Source organism: Neovison vison, chromosome 1 (genome assembly GCF_020171115.1).
Source record: "Neovison vison isolate M4711 chromosome 1, ASM_NN_V1, whole genome shotgun sequence".
Lineage (NCBI taxonomy): Eukaryota > Metazoa > Chordata > Mammalia > Carnivora > Mustelidae > Neogale > Neogale vison.
In genome coordinates, this window is record NC_058091.1 from 21,887,482 (window position 1) to 21,904,571 (window position 17,090).

Sequence of the window (17,090 nt, forward strand, 5' to 3'; positions counted from 1 at the left end):
TATTATTAAAAAACAAACAAACAAACGAACAAAGGACAACACATGTTGGTGAGGATGTGGAGAAGTTGGAACACTTGTGTGCTGCCATTGGGAATGCAAACTAGTGTAGCCGCCTAGGAAAACAGTATGGAGGTTCCACAAAAAATTAAAAAATAGAACCACCATATGATCCAGCAACCCCACTTCTGGGTATATGTTTAAAAGAATTGAAAACAGGATATCAAAGAGATATTAGCCCTTCCATGGTTATGGGTATCCCATGGGCAGCCCTAGTCACAATAGCTAAGATGTGGAAACAACCTCCGTGTGTATCCACAAATGAGTGGGTAAGGAAAATGTGGTGTGTACCCTACAGTGGAATACTATTCAGCCTTAAAAGAAAGAAGGAAATTCTGCAATACACAGCAATATGGATGAACCTTGAGGACATTTTGCTAAGTAAAATAAGCCAGACACAAAAAGAATAACTATTGCATGACTCCAGTCATAGGAGGCATCTAAGATAGTAAAATTCATATAAAATATTTATTTATCTATTTATTTATTTAGTTGAAAAAGAGAGAGAGAGAGAGCATGAGAAGGGGGAGAGGCAAAGGGAAAAGCAGACTCCCTGCAGAGCAGGGAGCTTGATCCAGGACTCAATCCCAGGTCTCCAGGATCATGACTTGAGCCAAAGGCAGTTGCTTAACCAACTTAGCTACCCAGGTTGTCCCCAGAAAGTTCATTTTTTAAATTTTGTTCTGTTTAGAACTATGTTTAGTACCAAAATCTGTATTCATCAAGTTCCCCTAGAGAAACAGGACAAATAGGATATATGGACAGATACAGATGAGAGATGTATTATAGGAATTGACTTACACAGTTATGGAGTCGCACAATGTGCTGTCTGGAGGCTGGGATCCAGGATAGCCGGTGTTGTACTTGTGAGGTCCAACTAAAGGCCTGAAAATCGGGGGGCTGATGATGTAAGTCATGGTCTAGTTGCTACCAGGCTGGGTCTGAGGACCCAGGAGTCCCACAGGACCAGCCAAGAGAGTCCCTGACTGTGCACAGGATAGAAATCTGAGCCAGTGGGAGGAGAAAGCAGAGTTTATTTATTGAAAGTATAGAGAGAGTATAGACAGAACTTCTGGGAGACTCAGAAAGGAAAGGAGGAAATCTCGTCTTTGGTCAGGGTTCAGGGGTTTTTACTGAGTCTCGTGGTCTGGTGTACATGTCCTCTTAGGCATCCAGGAACAAGTTAGTATGGAGACGAAAGCCCAGGTGTTATTCCTTAGAGGAAGGGACCTTGGCGTTGAGATGGATGTTTAGCACTGGTGGTCTGAAATACACCTATAACAGCTTCATCTGGTTGGTCATTCTCACCTGGTTCTTCCTTGGATATTATCTATTCTAAAGAAACCATTAACTCTGTGTTCCTTACAAGGAGGACCTACTGTTTGCCTTCTGAGGCATGTATAAAGTAGGCCCTAGCAAGAATAGAAGCAAGGGGGTGCCTGGGTGGCTCAGTGGGTTGGGCCTCTGCCTTTGGCTCAGGTATGATATCAGGGTCCTGGGATGAAGCCCCACATTGGGCTTTCTGCTCGGCTGGGAGCCTGCATCCCCCCCCTCTCTCTACCTGCCTCTGTGCCTACTTGTGATCTCTTTCCCTCTGTCAAATAAATGAATAAAATCTTTAAAAAAAAAAAGGAATAGAAGCAGGAAAAGGAGCAAAAGGCAGGTTTTTATGGAGTCCTTCACTTTCCCTGTTTGGGTCTGAGTCCAAAACCCTGAGAACCAGGAATTCCAATGTTCAAGGATAGGAGAAGATGGATGTCTCGGCCCCAGCAGAGAGAATGAATTTGCCCTTCCTCCACCTTTTGCTGTAGTCAGGCCCTCAGTGGGATCAGCATGCCCACCCACCAGTGGGAGTAATCTCCTTTACTCCATCTACGTATTCAAATGTTAATCTCACAGACACATCCAGAAATAATGTTTACCGGGTATTTGGGCTTAGCCCATTCTTGTTGACACATAAAATTAAACAAAACATCATAGACTTGTAGATTTATTTTATACCTTGGGATATACCATGCTATTTATTTCGTTGCTCAAATTGTGAGCTTTTTCAGATTGATTCCTGTGTCCCTGTGACATGCCCCCAACCTTTTTTTATTTTTACATGCCTCTTTACTTTCTGATTCTATAAGATGCTTTAGCCATATTTTTAATTTTTCCTGTTCTGTCCTCAAATCAGCCATTTTTCCTGGCTCCTTTTAATGAAGAAATGGTATTTAGAAAACAAAATCTGGGCACTGGGTGTGCGTGCTGCTATTGGGATGTTGATGCGGATTGGCCAGGTTTGAGAACCCAGAGGATGTCCTGCAGGATCAACCAGGAGAGTCCTTGGCTTTGCACAGGCTAGAAATCAAATGTGAGCCAAGAGGAAATGAGAGCAAGGTTTATTGAAGACATAGAGAGAGCAGATATAGACAGTCTCTGGAAAAGTCAGAAAGGAAAGGAGAATGAGTTTCATCTTTGCTTGGAGTCCGGGGTTTTTATTGGGGATGGTCTGGTGCAGCATCTTCTCAGATATCTGGGAACAAAGATGAGTGTTTAGTTGTCCCCCATAAGTCACTTATGCCTTGCAGCCAGGGGTCTTGATGAGTTCGTGGTCTTGGAAAACATTCTTTATGACTCCACGTGGTCACTCCTTAGATGCTATCTACTATACTGGAAGTCTCCAAAGAAATCATGAACTCCTTGGCCTTTATAAGGAGGACATGCATTATCTGTTCTGTAAGGCATGTGTAAGGGGTGGGGTGTAGGTCCTAGCAAGACTAGAAGCAGGAAAAGTAGTTTTTCATGGGGTCCCTTTAGTTCCCTGTCTCAATGTCATTACTTGTGGGTTCACCTAACAGAGTTATGTATATATGATAACAAATAACACATGTATGTATGGAAACATTTCTGTATTTATCCATCTGTATATATATTAAGCTAAATGTGATGAATACCCTTCGTATTTACTTACAGTCTTTTTGAACCTGTAGGCCAGATATAGTAACTTGCTTTTTTTCTCTTTACAGATTTCAGAAATTCCTCTATTTTATATGTGCCTTCCAGAACATCTCTTGTGGTATCCACTACTTGGCATCTGTGTTCCTGACAGTGTCCCCCTACCATACTTGCAGGCCTCCAGGCAACGTGAGTCAGGTTCTTTTTGGCAATATCTCTATTTGGAGATTGGAGGACATCTGGATCCTGTTTTTCACAGGCCATAAAGATCAGATTATAGTGCAGCTGCAGAATGGTGAGGTCTGGGAACTGACAAGTTGTCACCGATTCCGGAGGGATGACAATTCTGTTTTGAACTCTGATTATAATGGCCAGAAGAGTAGCTTTCCTTGTATGGATGGCTACATCTATGACAAGAGCAAGTGGGACAGCACCGTGGTGACTCAGTGGGATCTGGTCTGTAACCGAGAATGGTATGCAAAGATGGTCCAGCCCGTATTTATGGTGGGAGTCCTGCTGGGAGCGATGATTTTTGGCCACTTTTCTGACAGGTAATATGAAGTATTTAAGTTTGTTGCATCAGTGTAAGGCTCATTTTCCTATCTGGTTTTCTTAGAGGTCAGGAAATTATGTTGAAAATTTTAGTCATATTCACACCTCCTATCTAGATACCTACCTCTTTGCTGATCTGTTATTTAGGGATACACAAAAAACCTAGTAGTTAGAGCATGCGTTCTGATGATAGCTGACCTGGGTTCAGATCCTGGTTGTACCTTACTAGCCATGAGCCCTGGGAAAATTGTATGACCTGAGTTTCAGAAACTAGTTTGTAAGCTGGTGATGAAAATAATAGCACTCACTTCAAAGGGTTATTGCAAAATTAATGCAGAAAAATTACCTTGGACATATAGCAACTCAATAAATACTTGTTATTACTTGAATATGTATAATATATATATATGTGTGTGTGTGTGTGTGTTTAAATATACTTGCTTTTTAATAGATATAGCCTGGTTCTAAGCAGTACTATCTGTGAAATTGTGGATTTGATACACTAGCCATATTTTCTTTAAAAAAACACACATAAAAATGGGTACATAACATTTAAATAAAGCAAAGCTCCTCCCTATGGACATGGACTACGCTTTAAGTACCTGGGCTAATACACAGAGATGAATTTATTTGGTCCCGTAGTTGTGAATTCTACAGGCATGTGCTGGATCCCTGGAACCTGAAGGCAGCAGCTTAGGTCAAAATCCCTGCTGTTGGCGTGAACTAGTCTAATGGGGCCAACAGACATGTCCAGAATAAAAGTATAGGGCTTTGTTGTAGCTGGGGCCATACTAGAAGTGAAAGCCAATGGAGGGAGAGTCTATGGAAGCCTAAAGGGAGGAGTGCCCAGGTCTCCCCACTTCTCACTCACATCCTGTGAGGTGCTGTTTGAATAATGAAATTAGGGAAGTGGAGTGTAGTTATTATTTGGTGGCTGAAGTTATGTTTCTGTGATTAAGAATCTTCTTTTCTGTAACTTCTTTCCTGGTAGTTGTGTGGAAGGTGTGGAAATGGGGTCAGTCAAAACCAAAACACATGATCAGAAGGCACCATGAGTGAGAGTCAGCAGAAGCAGTAGGCAGCAAAAGCAGCCCTTCTGCACAAAGACTTCAAATACTAGAATTGTCAGGGGTAGGTTAAAAATCCACTATGTTCACTGCTCTTAAAGGAATAGATGACAAGCTTAAAATTATTGATAAAAATCTGGATATTGTATTTTAACAAAATGAGAAAAATTAACTAAATTTATTTATTTATTTATTTAAAGTAAACTCTTTGCCCAACATGGTACTTGAACTCATGACCTCAAGATCAAGAATCACATGCTCCACCAATGGAGCCAGCTAGGCACCCCCTGGAAATTGTATTTTAAAATGTTATAAAATTGAAGATTAACTGCTTCGAACATCTAGAAATACAGACCAAAATAAGTGACTGACAAATTCCTGGTAGTTGTGACAACCTGTTATATACAAGTAAAGAAAGAATGAATAAAATGGATGAGAGCTCAGAAAAAAATTATTAATAATAAACATCAGAGAGACAGATGGAAAATATGAGAGATTAAAATTCATGATGATGGAGGGGTAAGGTCTGAAATATACTTGGTATTAGAAACTAATCAATGGAATTTACTACATTAACAGAGTAGAGGACAAAACTCATATTTGCAACTCAGTAAATGCAGGAAAAAAATTGTTAAATTTCAAAATTAATTCATGACAAAACTAAAAGTAGAAGAATGTCCTTAATCTAATAACAGGTATCTACAAAAAGACCTACCATGAACATCTTAATGTAAAATGTCAAAAGCTTTTGTTTTGGAATCAGGAACCTACAAAGATATATGAAACACTGCTTCTGCCTAGTTTTGTGCTGGAGATTCTAGTACTATAAAGCAAAACAGTGAAGGAAAAAAGAGGGAGAAACAGAAGGAGAGAGAAATGCCCAAGCAGAAAGAAGAAAAAAAGTCATTATTTTTAGCATATAATTGTGTATGAAGAAAATCCAGCAGATGAATTGTTAGAATTAATGAACATTTAATGAGGTTGCTTGATATGTTATCAATATATATAAATTAATTATGTTTATATCTACTAGGAGTAAATAGAAAAATTTTTAAATGCCATTGCAGAGTCCAGAAATGAAGTCAAACTTACACAGTCAATTAATCCCTAACAAAGGAGGCAAGAATATATGATGGGGAAAAGACACTCTTTTCAATAAATAGTGCAGGGAAAACTGAACAGCTGCATGCAAAAAAATGGAACTGGACCACCTTCTTACATCATACACAAAAATAAGTTCAAAACGACTTAAAAACCTGAATATGAGACTGAAACCATGAAATGCATAGAAGGAAACATAGGCAGTAATCTCTTTGACATTGGCCTTAGCAACATTTTTCTAGCGATATCTCCTCAGGAGAGGTAAATAAAAAACAAAAATAAATTATCAGGGCTACCCAAGAATAAAAGCTTTTGCATAGTGAAGGAAACCATCAACAGAATGAAAAGGTAGCCTATGGAATGGGAGAAGATATTTGCAAATGATATACACATAAGGGGTTAGTATTCAAAAGCTACAAAGAACTTATACAACTCAACATCAGAAAAATAATCTGATTAAAAAAGAGGCAGAAGAAAAAAAATGGGCAGAAGACATGCAGATGGCCAACAGACATGAGAAGATGCTCGACATCACTAAATGCAAATCAGAACCACAATGAGATACCACCATACACCTGTCAAAATGGCTAAAATAAATTAAAAAAAAAACAAGAAATAACAAGTGTTGGTGAAGTTGTGGAGAAAAGTCACCCTTGTGCACTATTAGTGGGAATGTAAATTGGTGCAATCACTGTGGAAAAATAGTAAGGAAGTTTCTCAAAAAATTAAAAATAGGAATATCATATGATCCAGTAATTCTACCACTGACTATTTACCCAAAGAAAATGGAAACACTAATTTGGAAAGATATATGTATTCTTATGTTTACTGTAGCATTATTTATAATAGTCAAGATATGGAGGCAACTTAAGTGTCCATTAATAGATGAAGGGATAAAAAGTTGTGATATATAAATAGTATATTAATACAATATATTTTATTTATCAATATATTATATATTAATAAATTGAAATAAAATGTATCAATATGCTAATAACACAGAATGCATAATATGACCTAACATTAATAATTATATAAGTATTATATAAATATAAATATGTACTATATAATAAATATAAATATACAATAAATATATAACTAATAATACAAAATAAAATAATAAGTATTAATAAAAGTAATATTAATTATAATGAAATGTAATAATAGAACTTATAATATAATATGTAATATATATATAATGTTACATGGGTGAATAATATTCCAGCCATTTGCAGCAACATGGATGGACCTGGAGGGCATCATGCCAAGTGAAATAAGTCACAGAAAGTCAGGGACGCCTGGGTGGCGCAGTTGGTTAAACGACTGCCTCCGGCTCAGGGCGTGATCCTGGAGTCCTGGGATCGAGTCCCACGTCAGGCTCCCAGCTCCATGGGGAGTCTGCTTCTCCCTCTGACCTTCTCCTCGCTCATGCTCTCTCTCACTGTCTCTCTCAAATAAATAAAATAAAATCTTAAAAAAAAAAAAAAAGTCACAGAAAGTCAAATATCATATGACTTCACTTACATGTGGAATCTAAAAAACAAAACAGATGAACAAACAAATAAACAAAAAGCAGGACCAGACCCATAAATACAGAAAACAAACTGTTGGTTGCCAGAGGGGAGACAGTGCTGGTGGTGGGTGAACTGAACAAGTGGGAGATACAGGCTTCCAGTTATGGAATGAGTAAGTCATGGGGACAAAAGGTAGAGCACAGGAAATATAATCAATGGTATTGTAATAGCCTTGTGTGGGGACAGGTGGTAGCTACCCTTGCGATGAGCAGAGCATAATGTATAGAGTTGTTGAATCATTATGTTGTACACTTGATACTAATGTAACAGATGTCAACTATGCTTCAATTAAAAAAAATAAGTTTAAAAAATGCCATTGTAAAAACTTAAAAATATAAAATATATAAGGATAAATCTTTTTTGGATAAATCTTTTTTTGGTAAATCAAAAAGTATATAAACTCTTTATGGAGAAAATGACAGACATCAAGAATCAAATCATTGAGATAAATAGATATATCATTAGACAAACAGTTGATAGTTCCTTAGGGGACCCCATACAGAGTAGTGCAATTATAGATATAACTATGGAACAGATGAGGCATCGCACATCAGCAGGAAAAGGAATAATAAGGGTACTGGGACAACTGTATAGCCATATAGAAGAAAATAGAACTGGTGTCCCTTCCTCACACCTTACAATACAAACATCAGAAGGATTAAAATCCAGGGTTAAAGTTCCATATGTGAAAGGAAAAACTATGTAACTTTAGAAAGATAATAGGGGAGAACATTTTCAGAACCTAATTGAAGGAAGGGAAGATTTTTTTTAAGACGTAAAAAGTGCTAACCATGAAGGAAAAAATGAATAAATTTGACTTCACTAGAATTTAAGACAAGCTAGAGAGAGAGAAAAAGAGAGAGAATATTTGCTTTACATATAACTAAAAGATTAGAATCCAGGATACTTACAGGACTTTATATCAATAGGAAAAAGATAGACAAACCCACTAGAAAACTGGGAAAAAGATTTGAAGTCACTTAATAAAAGAGAAAATCCAGACAGCTAATGGAAAGATGAAAGGGGTGTCAATGATCTATAACATACTGTTTATTTTTGACCAGTTGTCAAAAGTAGAAAGTCTTGTAATGCCAAGTGTTGGTGAGGATAATGGGTAATAGGATCTCTCGCCCTGCTGGTGTGAATGCAAATTAAGACTGCAAATCAGGAAAACTTTGAAGAATCATTTCTCATTATACAGAAAATTTGGAGATGTGCACAACTCACATGTCCTAGAGGTTGGGCTTTGGAGATGCCCCTGCACATGTCCACATGGGTATGTGCGTCAGAAGTCTCTTACAGCATTGTTGCTACCAGCCTGGCCATGCAAGGAACCCAGATATGCTTCAGCCATGTTGTAGACACACGTATGGCAGTATTTCTTGCTGTGGGTTGTGCGGCCATGCAATGGATGAAACATCACTCAAACAACAGAGAGGAATCTCCAAAAATGGTATTGAGTGAAAGAAGCAAGACATAAAATAAGATGTACAGTACTATTTGATGATAGAAAGTTCAAAAGCTAGCAAAAGTAACCTATCTTGTTTTGGGCTGTCTATAAACATGGTAAAATGGAATGAAAAACAAGGAATTAATGGTTGCTGAAATTAGGATAATGGTCCCTCCAAAAAGGGGGCAAGGATTTGGGTTTGGAAACACCAAGAGAGATGTGAGAAGCTATTGGGAGGGTGGCAATGGTCCCTTTCTTACTTTGGGTTGTGAAATCATAGAGGTTTGAGTCTTTATTATTCTCCAAATTGTACATACGTTTTTGTAGGCATTCTTTTGTATGTATGATGTAATAAAAAGGCAAGGAAATAAGATCTGATTCCATCATTATAGAGCTAACAGTGGAGGAGAAAGACTTTTTTTTTTTAAAGATTTTATTTATTTATTTGACAGAGAGAGATCACAAGCAGGCAGAGAGACAGGCAGAGAGAGAGGAGGAAGCAGGCTCCCTGCTGAGCAGAGAGCCCGATGCGGGCCTCGATCCCAGGACCCTGAGATCATGACCTGAGCCGAAGGCAGCGGCTTAACCCACTGAGCCACCCAGGCGCCCGGAGGAGAAAGACTTTTAAGTAGATAATTTCAATGAAATGTGACAAATGCTTTTAAAATAACAACTCACATTTACACACCATTTACTATGCACTAGGTGCTATTTTAAATGTCCTGTGTATTATCTCATTTAATTATTTAAAGAAGTCTGGGAGGTAGGCGGTATTGGCCCTATTTTAAGTACCGGTGTAGAAAAGGAGGCACAGAAAGTTTATTTGGAGGGTAAGCAGTGGAGCTGGGATTTGAACCCAGGCCTGAACACCTGATTACTACAGTGCGTTGTCTCTTCATTTCTGCTGCAAGACCCCAGGGGATGGTCAGAAAAGCCTGCACGTTTGACCTGGGTTTTAGATGCTCGCTGGGAATGCTTTCTAAGGGGGAGGAAACCCAATTTTATGTCACAAGATAGCCTAGCACATTCAGGGAATTGTGGGGAGGCCCATTTGGCAGAAGTATAGGATGGATAAAGGTAGTGAAGCCAAACTACACCCAGCTTTGTTTTTATTTCTGGGAAGTGTGATTGGGGAGTGCGCTCCCCAAAAAAGCACTTTTTACGACATTAGGAGGGCTAGTTGGGAGGTCTTTGGAATGAAAGAGGTAGGAAATGGTGAAGGCAGGGGAGACAGAGAGGGTAAGGTGGACACATATTGAGGAGGCATTTTTTTTTTTAAGATTTTACTCATTTATTTGAAAGAGAAAGGGTGAGAGAGAGAAAGCACAATCAGGGGGAGCAGCAGGCAGAGGGAGAAGCAGTCTCCCCGCTGAGTAAGGAGCCCGACGTGGGACTCGATCTCAGGACCCCAGTATCTTGACCCAAGCTGAAGGCAGATGCTTAAATCGACTAAGCCACCCTAGTGACCCAAGGAGGCATTTTTAAACTGACATAATTTGGTGACCACTATGCAGGAGGAAGAGGATTTGGGGAGAATACCAACCAATTCAGGAAACATGAGGGAAAGAGCCACTTTAGACGAAAGGGAAACATGTTTGAGTATGTTTTCCAATGAGCATGTCCGATCCCTAGATTAAGAAAAAAAGGGAGAATCGAAACATCACCACCAGCAATAATAAAAGGTGGCAGCTGTGCAAGACATGCAAATGGAGAAGAACCAGTAGGAGCAGAAGGCCAGGAGGAAGTTAATCTTGTGTCTTTAGGAATCCGAGCCAGGCCAGGGGATGACAAGAAAGGGCAGAGCGCGTGCAGGAGAAGACTTGAGGAAATGCCAGCATTGAGGCAGGTGGGCCCTCACCGCAAATGTGGAAAAGGGAGTTCTGCAAACTGATACAGGGAGTGGGCCTTCAGGAGCAAGAGCGTCCGTGACACTAGAGAGAAGCATGTGAAGACTGAGGGAGGCAGCCTGGAGGTCTGTGGGGACTGGAGAGCGATCTCAGGAAAGCCAGTGGTGACCTGGTGGTCAGTGGCTAAGGAAACGTAGGAGTTGGGGAAGTAGGGATTTCTTAGGGAGAAGCCATCAGTGGAAGAAAGGCAGGATGTAATGTGGCTGAAAGAGGGACGGGGTCCAGAGAAGGTTCTTGTCGTTGGCTGGAAAAGACTTAAACTGAAAGGAAGGAGTCAGAGGAGAGAGAAAGAGGTAAACGAAGTATTTGTTAGAGGAAGTTCTCAGGGGAGGTGGGAAGAGGCATGATCCAATACAAAGACTGGTATTTGGAGAGGAAAGGGTGTGTATCTCTAGAGCAGAGGGAGGAAGAGAGAACTGAGTGCAGACATAGGATGTGTTGGCAAGTGGACAGAGCAGGAAGTCGTGGGGCTTTCTCTGATGGTCTCTGTTCTGTGCAGGAGATGGGTGGTAGAGACATTGTGGGTGGTAGATGGGGTTGATGGGGGATGGGTAAAACATATGAAATGGCATTCAGGGCTCAGATGAGTTTGGAGAATGTGGGTGTGTAGGGCCAACCATTCCTGCTAGTATGTGTGGGAGCATAGAAGGCTGATGTTGTGCAGAGGATGGTTTTTTAAAATTTGCTTCCATATCCTCTGCCTTACGAGGCAGATGTCTTGGTTGGAATCTCAAAGCTATGTTCTTTTGCCTTGAAATGATCTCTCAGGGATAACTCACAGGGAGAAAATCTTTGAGAACCACATATCTAATGAGGGTTCAGTATCCTGAATATATAAAGAACTCTTACAAGTCAATAATGAAAAGACAAAGAACCCAATTCAAAAATGGGAAAAGGATTTGGATTGATATTTCTTTAAGGAATGTATACAAATGGCCAATAAGCACATAGGAAAATGTTCACCACCATTAATCATTAAGGAAATATAAATCAAAACCACAATGAGATACCCCTGCACATTCACTAGGATGCCCATCCTCAAAAAGATAGGCAACAACAGACAAGTGTTGCCAAGGATGTAGAGAAATTGGTCCCCTCATACGTTGTGAGCAAGATTATAAAAATGGGGCAGCCGCTTGGGAAAACAGTTTGGCAGCTCGTCCAAATGGTTAAACATCGAGTTACCGTATGACCCAGCCCTTCCACTCCTAGGTATACACCCAAGAGAACTGAAAACATAAATTCACACAAAATTTTGCTTACAAGGTGTTCATGGCAGCATTATTTTCAAGAGCCAAAAAGTAGAAACAATCCAAATTTACATCAAGTGATGACTACGCAAACAAATGTGGAATAGCCGTATGTCGGAGTGTTATTTAGATCCAAAAAGGAAGGAAGTGCTGCTGTACACTTTCAGCACCCAGGTGCAGACAGCATACACGCCACAGCCACAGACGCTCCAAGACGAGATTTGAAGACGGAATGCTAAGTGATAGAAGCCAGCCGCAGCAGGTCATATGTTCTGTGACTCTGTTCATATAAAATCTCCAGAACAGGCAAATCTCTAGAGACGGAACTGTGGTTGCCAGGAACCAGAGGGAGCAGAAAAGGCAGAATGATGGCTCCTGGGTGCACAGTATCTTTTTGCAGTGATGAAAATGTCCTGGAATTAATTCGTCATGAGCGTGGTGCAACTTTGTAAATATACTACAAGCCACTGTAGTGTAGCCTTTTTTTTTAAAAAAAAAAAGGTTGAATTTCATGGTCTGCGAATTATATCTCAATTTTAAAAAATCAGTCAGGAATGCAATTTGTTTGCTTTTTAGACAAAGAAATGCCCCCTCCCCATTAGGAAAATATGCGGCAACTAAGCACCTTGTTCCAGGAGCAGAACGTAGCAAGACCTCTGTTTTTGTTTTGTTTTAAAGATTGTATTTATTTATTTGACACAGAGAGAGAGACAGCATGAGAGGGAACACAAGCATCAGGAGAGGGAGAGGGAGAAGCAGGCTTCCCATTGTGCATGGAGCCCAGGGGGCTCATCCTAAGACCCTGGGTTCATGATCTGAGCTGAAGGCAGACGCTTAACCACTGAGCACCCCAGGCACCCCAGTACAGAAGCTATTAAATACATAGGTAGTACTTACCTTTCGTGAATTAGAGAGGATGCTTGAACTGTTACTAACCATACCTTGATTTTCCCGCTGTGCGATTCTTATTTTTCAGGATAGGAAGGCGGTTTGTCTTGTGGATCACAAGCACTGGAATATTTTTCTTTGGCGTCGCCGTGGCGTTCTCATCTGATTTTTACAGTTTCATGATCACACGCTTTCTTCTTGCTATGGTGAGTTGTGTGTGTGCTTTTTAAAACAAACAAACAAAAAACATCTCATTAATTCTTCTGCTGTATTTTCATCTCGAGCCTGTCTCAGTTTGGGTCAGTTAGAATGTGGTGAGAGAGAGAGAGTAAGGACTTGTCTTTGTTCACTCCAGTGGGACCTTTTTCTGTGCAATAGTAACGCCCTGTGTTTACAGCTAAATTCATTAACATGAAAAGTGGTTGCTTACTAGGCAGACTTCTTGTCTGACGGCACGCCTGGCACGCGATCCACATTCCACAATCACTGAGGCATTATTTCATTTCTGAGCGATTCTATTGGTCGAGTCAGGCCCCGAATGCAGGAGCCAAACAGATGCTTAAGGTATACTGTTAATAAAGTCTTTTGTATACTGTGTGGTAGGAATGAACACTAGAAGGCCTCAGGCTCTTCTGTTACAAGGAACAGGGAAATATACGGAAACAGGCATGAGTTTGCACATCAATTTGGTCAAATTTTGGCTTTTTCACTGTGTGGCCTTGGGCAAACAAATATTTTGGCTTTTTCACTGTGTGGCCTTGGACAACACTCTTTGGGCCTTAGTTTCTAAGCTGTAAACTGTAGAAAATACTACCTGCTTCACTGGGTTGTTTTCACGAGTCAGTGAGATTAAAGTTAAATGCACGGTAGGGTGCCTGACACAGCATATGCTGTCCTTCCGGTGGGGACTGTTACCAGAAATGGATCAGCCAGTGACAAAGCATCCCCACACTTGGTGAGGCATCCAGACAGGGTTCAAATGGCCAAATGACAGAAGCAGTGAGTCCTGTGGGAGGTCACCAGTCAAGGAGAGTGGAGTGAAGTTTCTACTGTGGGAGGAGCTTGTGATCTTGCTAAACCCAGGGACAGGCAAGCATCCCCTCTCACCAGGGTGTATGAGCCAAGATTCCGGGGAGAGGCCAAGGACTGCAATCTCAGGAGAGGTCCTGGCCCTTACAAAGCAGGCGGGTGCGTTCCGTTTTGGAGTCTTCCCTAATGGCTGCACAGGGTTCCTAGGAAGCCACATGCATGCCCAAGGATGGGGATGATGCATAAAAAGAAAAAAAATTTAGGAGAATTGGAGGCATAGCCCCTTTTATTTTTAATTTAATTTTTACTTTAATTGAATTTTTTAAAAAGATTTTATTTATTTATTTGACAGACAGAGATCACAAGTAAGCAGAGAGACAGGCAGAGAGAGAGAGAGGAGGAAGCAGGCTCCCTGCAGAGCAAGAGCCCGATGTGGGGCTCGATCCCGGGACCCTGGGATTATGACCTGAACCAAAGGCAGAGGCTTTCACCCACTGAGCCACCCAGGTGCCCCGCATAGCCCCTTTTAAAAAAGTACTTATATATATTTAGGAATGTAAAGAGTTTTTAACACAAAAGTTAACAACCTGCAGTCTGTGTCCATTAAGGACAGAATGAGAGGAAATGGCTCTGGGCTTGCAGAGTGAGATTTGATGAGAACTTTGGTGGGAATGATGGCTCAGTGGAAGCACAGGTATGGAGAGATTGTGAAGGTCCTCTTTTGGAAGGCTTAAGAGGATGCATTCTGAAAATAGCTGTTTCAGTCTTGCAAAAACCATGTGTTTATTTCCGGAACCGAGAAAATGAGACAGTCACTCATTGAATGCATTTGTAAATGGAGCCTTAAATTTCTGTCTTTGATTTTCATGAGAAATGTAGCTGGGTTGAATTCTGAGTAGGGAAGATGCAGACAGACTCCTTTAGTCAACATATTTATTAGAATCTGCCCGCCCAGTAAACTGGACCAGACTGTTTCAGTGGCTCTACAGCTTAGTGGGAAGGCAAGACACTCATGGGCCATCCTGGAAGATACAATGTTGACAATGGAGGCCTGACCGTGGGGGGTCTTAAGCTGGGAAGGTGGAGAGTCTGGAGAGTCATGGGCTTTTTAGTTCTGAGGGATGGGTAAGAGAATGTTCCAGGCAGAGGCAGCAAGTAAGAAGGCCCTAAGATGAGAAGGAATTGAAAGTCCAGATGTCTGGAGAATAGAGAGGAGATAAAATACCTTGATGAGGCTGAAGGTGTCGGGGATGATTAGCCAGGGCCTCAGAGGATGATCAAGAGTTTGTGTCATTTCCTAGAGGCAATGGGAATGTCCTGAATGGGCTCAGGTGGGGCCAAGTGGCTACTCTGCCTGCTCTGTTGGGGGAGGGGTGGTGGTGTCCAGGGGGATGGGAAGAGCAGAGTGTTATCAGTGGAGGTGACGGGTGTGAATGGATCCAAAGAGTGTCTTGGGATTACATAGATGTATGGATTGTCTGAAGCCAGTGACAGAAGTAACCAATAAGAAGTGGGAGTGGACTCAGAATTAATATGGAAAAGGCCCCCTGCTGGGCACTGATGTTACCTCTTAACTTACTGGGGGAAATTTATAGTATTTGATAGTAATCACCATCTTTGTGTACTTTAACAGCAGCAGTTACCAAACAACTAGATTTTTGGGTGTGGGAGTCCTCATGATCAGGCTTCGCCATCTTTTTTTTTTTTTTTTTTTTAAAGATTTTATTTATTTATTTGACAGACAGAGACCACAAGTAGGCAGAGAGGCAGGCAGAGAGAGAGGAGGAAGCAGGCTCCCTGCTGAGCAGAGAGCCCGATGTGGGGCTCGATCCCAGGACCCTGAGATCATGACCTGAGCTGAAGGCAGAGGCTTTAACCCACTGAGCCACCAAGGCACCCCCAGGCTTCGCCATCTTGAGTCTTGCAATTACAAGGTTGTATGAAGAAATGGAAGCTGTTGTCACAAAAATATTAAATCAAGCATTCATGCAGGAGAGGCCCCACCACGCACATCCCTGCTTACTGCTAGTGTCAGCCTCTCTGGCCCAGGAAATTGCTTGTAGGTTAGCCTCTTTCTGACTCTCTGATGCAAGAAGAGATTGCAGGTCTTACAAAAGATGTTTGATTACAAATGTCTTGAGAGCAGTGGGGAAAACCAAATCATCCTACCCAAATCCCTTGGCCTGTTGGGATGTGGCAGAGCTAGACCAGTTAACTTTTGAAGAAATTAACATCCACAAGGATAATGACATGATGAGCCTTCAAAAGATTATGATTTGAATATCAAAGGATTAAGAGAGGCTTTTGGCTCTTAAATAATTTTGTAAAAATTAACTTTCTGATTTGCGTTATAGAAGTCAAATGTGAAATACTCTGGAAGGAAAAATTCGAATCTCCTTATCATCCACCCCGCCCCCCCGCACACAAAAAAATCCATCATTTGATTCATTCTTTGTTTATTCTAAGAATGATCACCTATTGCCATTATAGTCTAAATTTTGTTAAAGATAGGCTTATTTTAAAATAAAGTTATTTCCCCCAATTTTAAAAATTGTGGTGAAATACACATAACGTAAAATTTACCATCTTAGCTACCTTGAAGTATACATTTCAGTGATACTAAGCACATTCATATTGTTGTGCAGCCATAATCACTATCCATCTCCACAACACTTTTCATCTTGCAAAACTGGAACCCTATACCCACTAAACACTAACTCTCATTTCCTCCTCGCCTCAGCCCTGAGCAACCACATTCTGCATTCTATCTCTATGATTTCAGCTACACTGTGTACCTCATATAAGTGGAATCATACAGTATTTTATTTTTTTGTGATTGGCTTATTTCGCTTAGTATAATGTCCTTAAAGTTCAAGCCTGTTGTAGCGTGTCAGAATTTCCTTCGATTTTAAGGCTTAATAATAGTCCATTATCTAGATAGACCACATTTTGCTTGTCTGTCCGTCTGTCCATGGATGTTTTTGTTGCTTCCACATTTTAGCCATTGTAATAATGCTGATACAAACATGGGTATACAAATATTTCTTTGGGACCTAGCTTTCAATTATTTTGGGTATATATCCAAAGTGGGACTGCTGGGTCATATGGTAATTCTATTTTTAATTTTTTTGGGGGGAATCATTTTATATTCCCACCAGTAGTGCACAAGAGTTCCAATTTCTCCATATCCTTATTCAACACTTGTTATTTTCTGTTGTTTTTTTTTAAATTAATAGCCTTCCTAATGGTTATGAGGTGGTATCTCAATGTGGTTT

The 17,090-nt window shown here is 40.6% G+C and overlaps 1 protein-coding gene across 1 annotated transcript in view; it reads left to right on the plus strand.

Moving 5' to 3' along the window:
• Positions 1–17,090, plus strand: part of SLC22A16 (solute carrier family 22 member 16) — a 41,636-nt gene that overhangs the window by 10,110 nt on the left and 14,436 nt on the right. The window contains exons 2-3 of the mRNA XM_044236242.1: positions 3,069–3,548; positions 12,875–12,992. Of these exons, the coding sequence (XP_044092177.1) occupies positions 3,069–3,548; positions 12,875–12,992 (598 nt within the window). The remainder of the gene's footprint in view (positions 1–3,068; positions 3,549–12,874; positions 12,993–17,090) is intronic.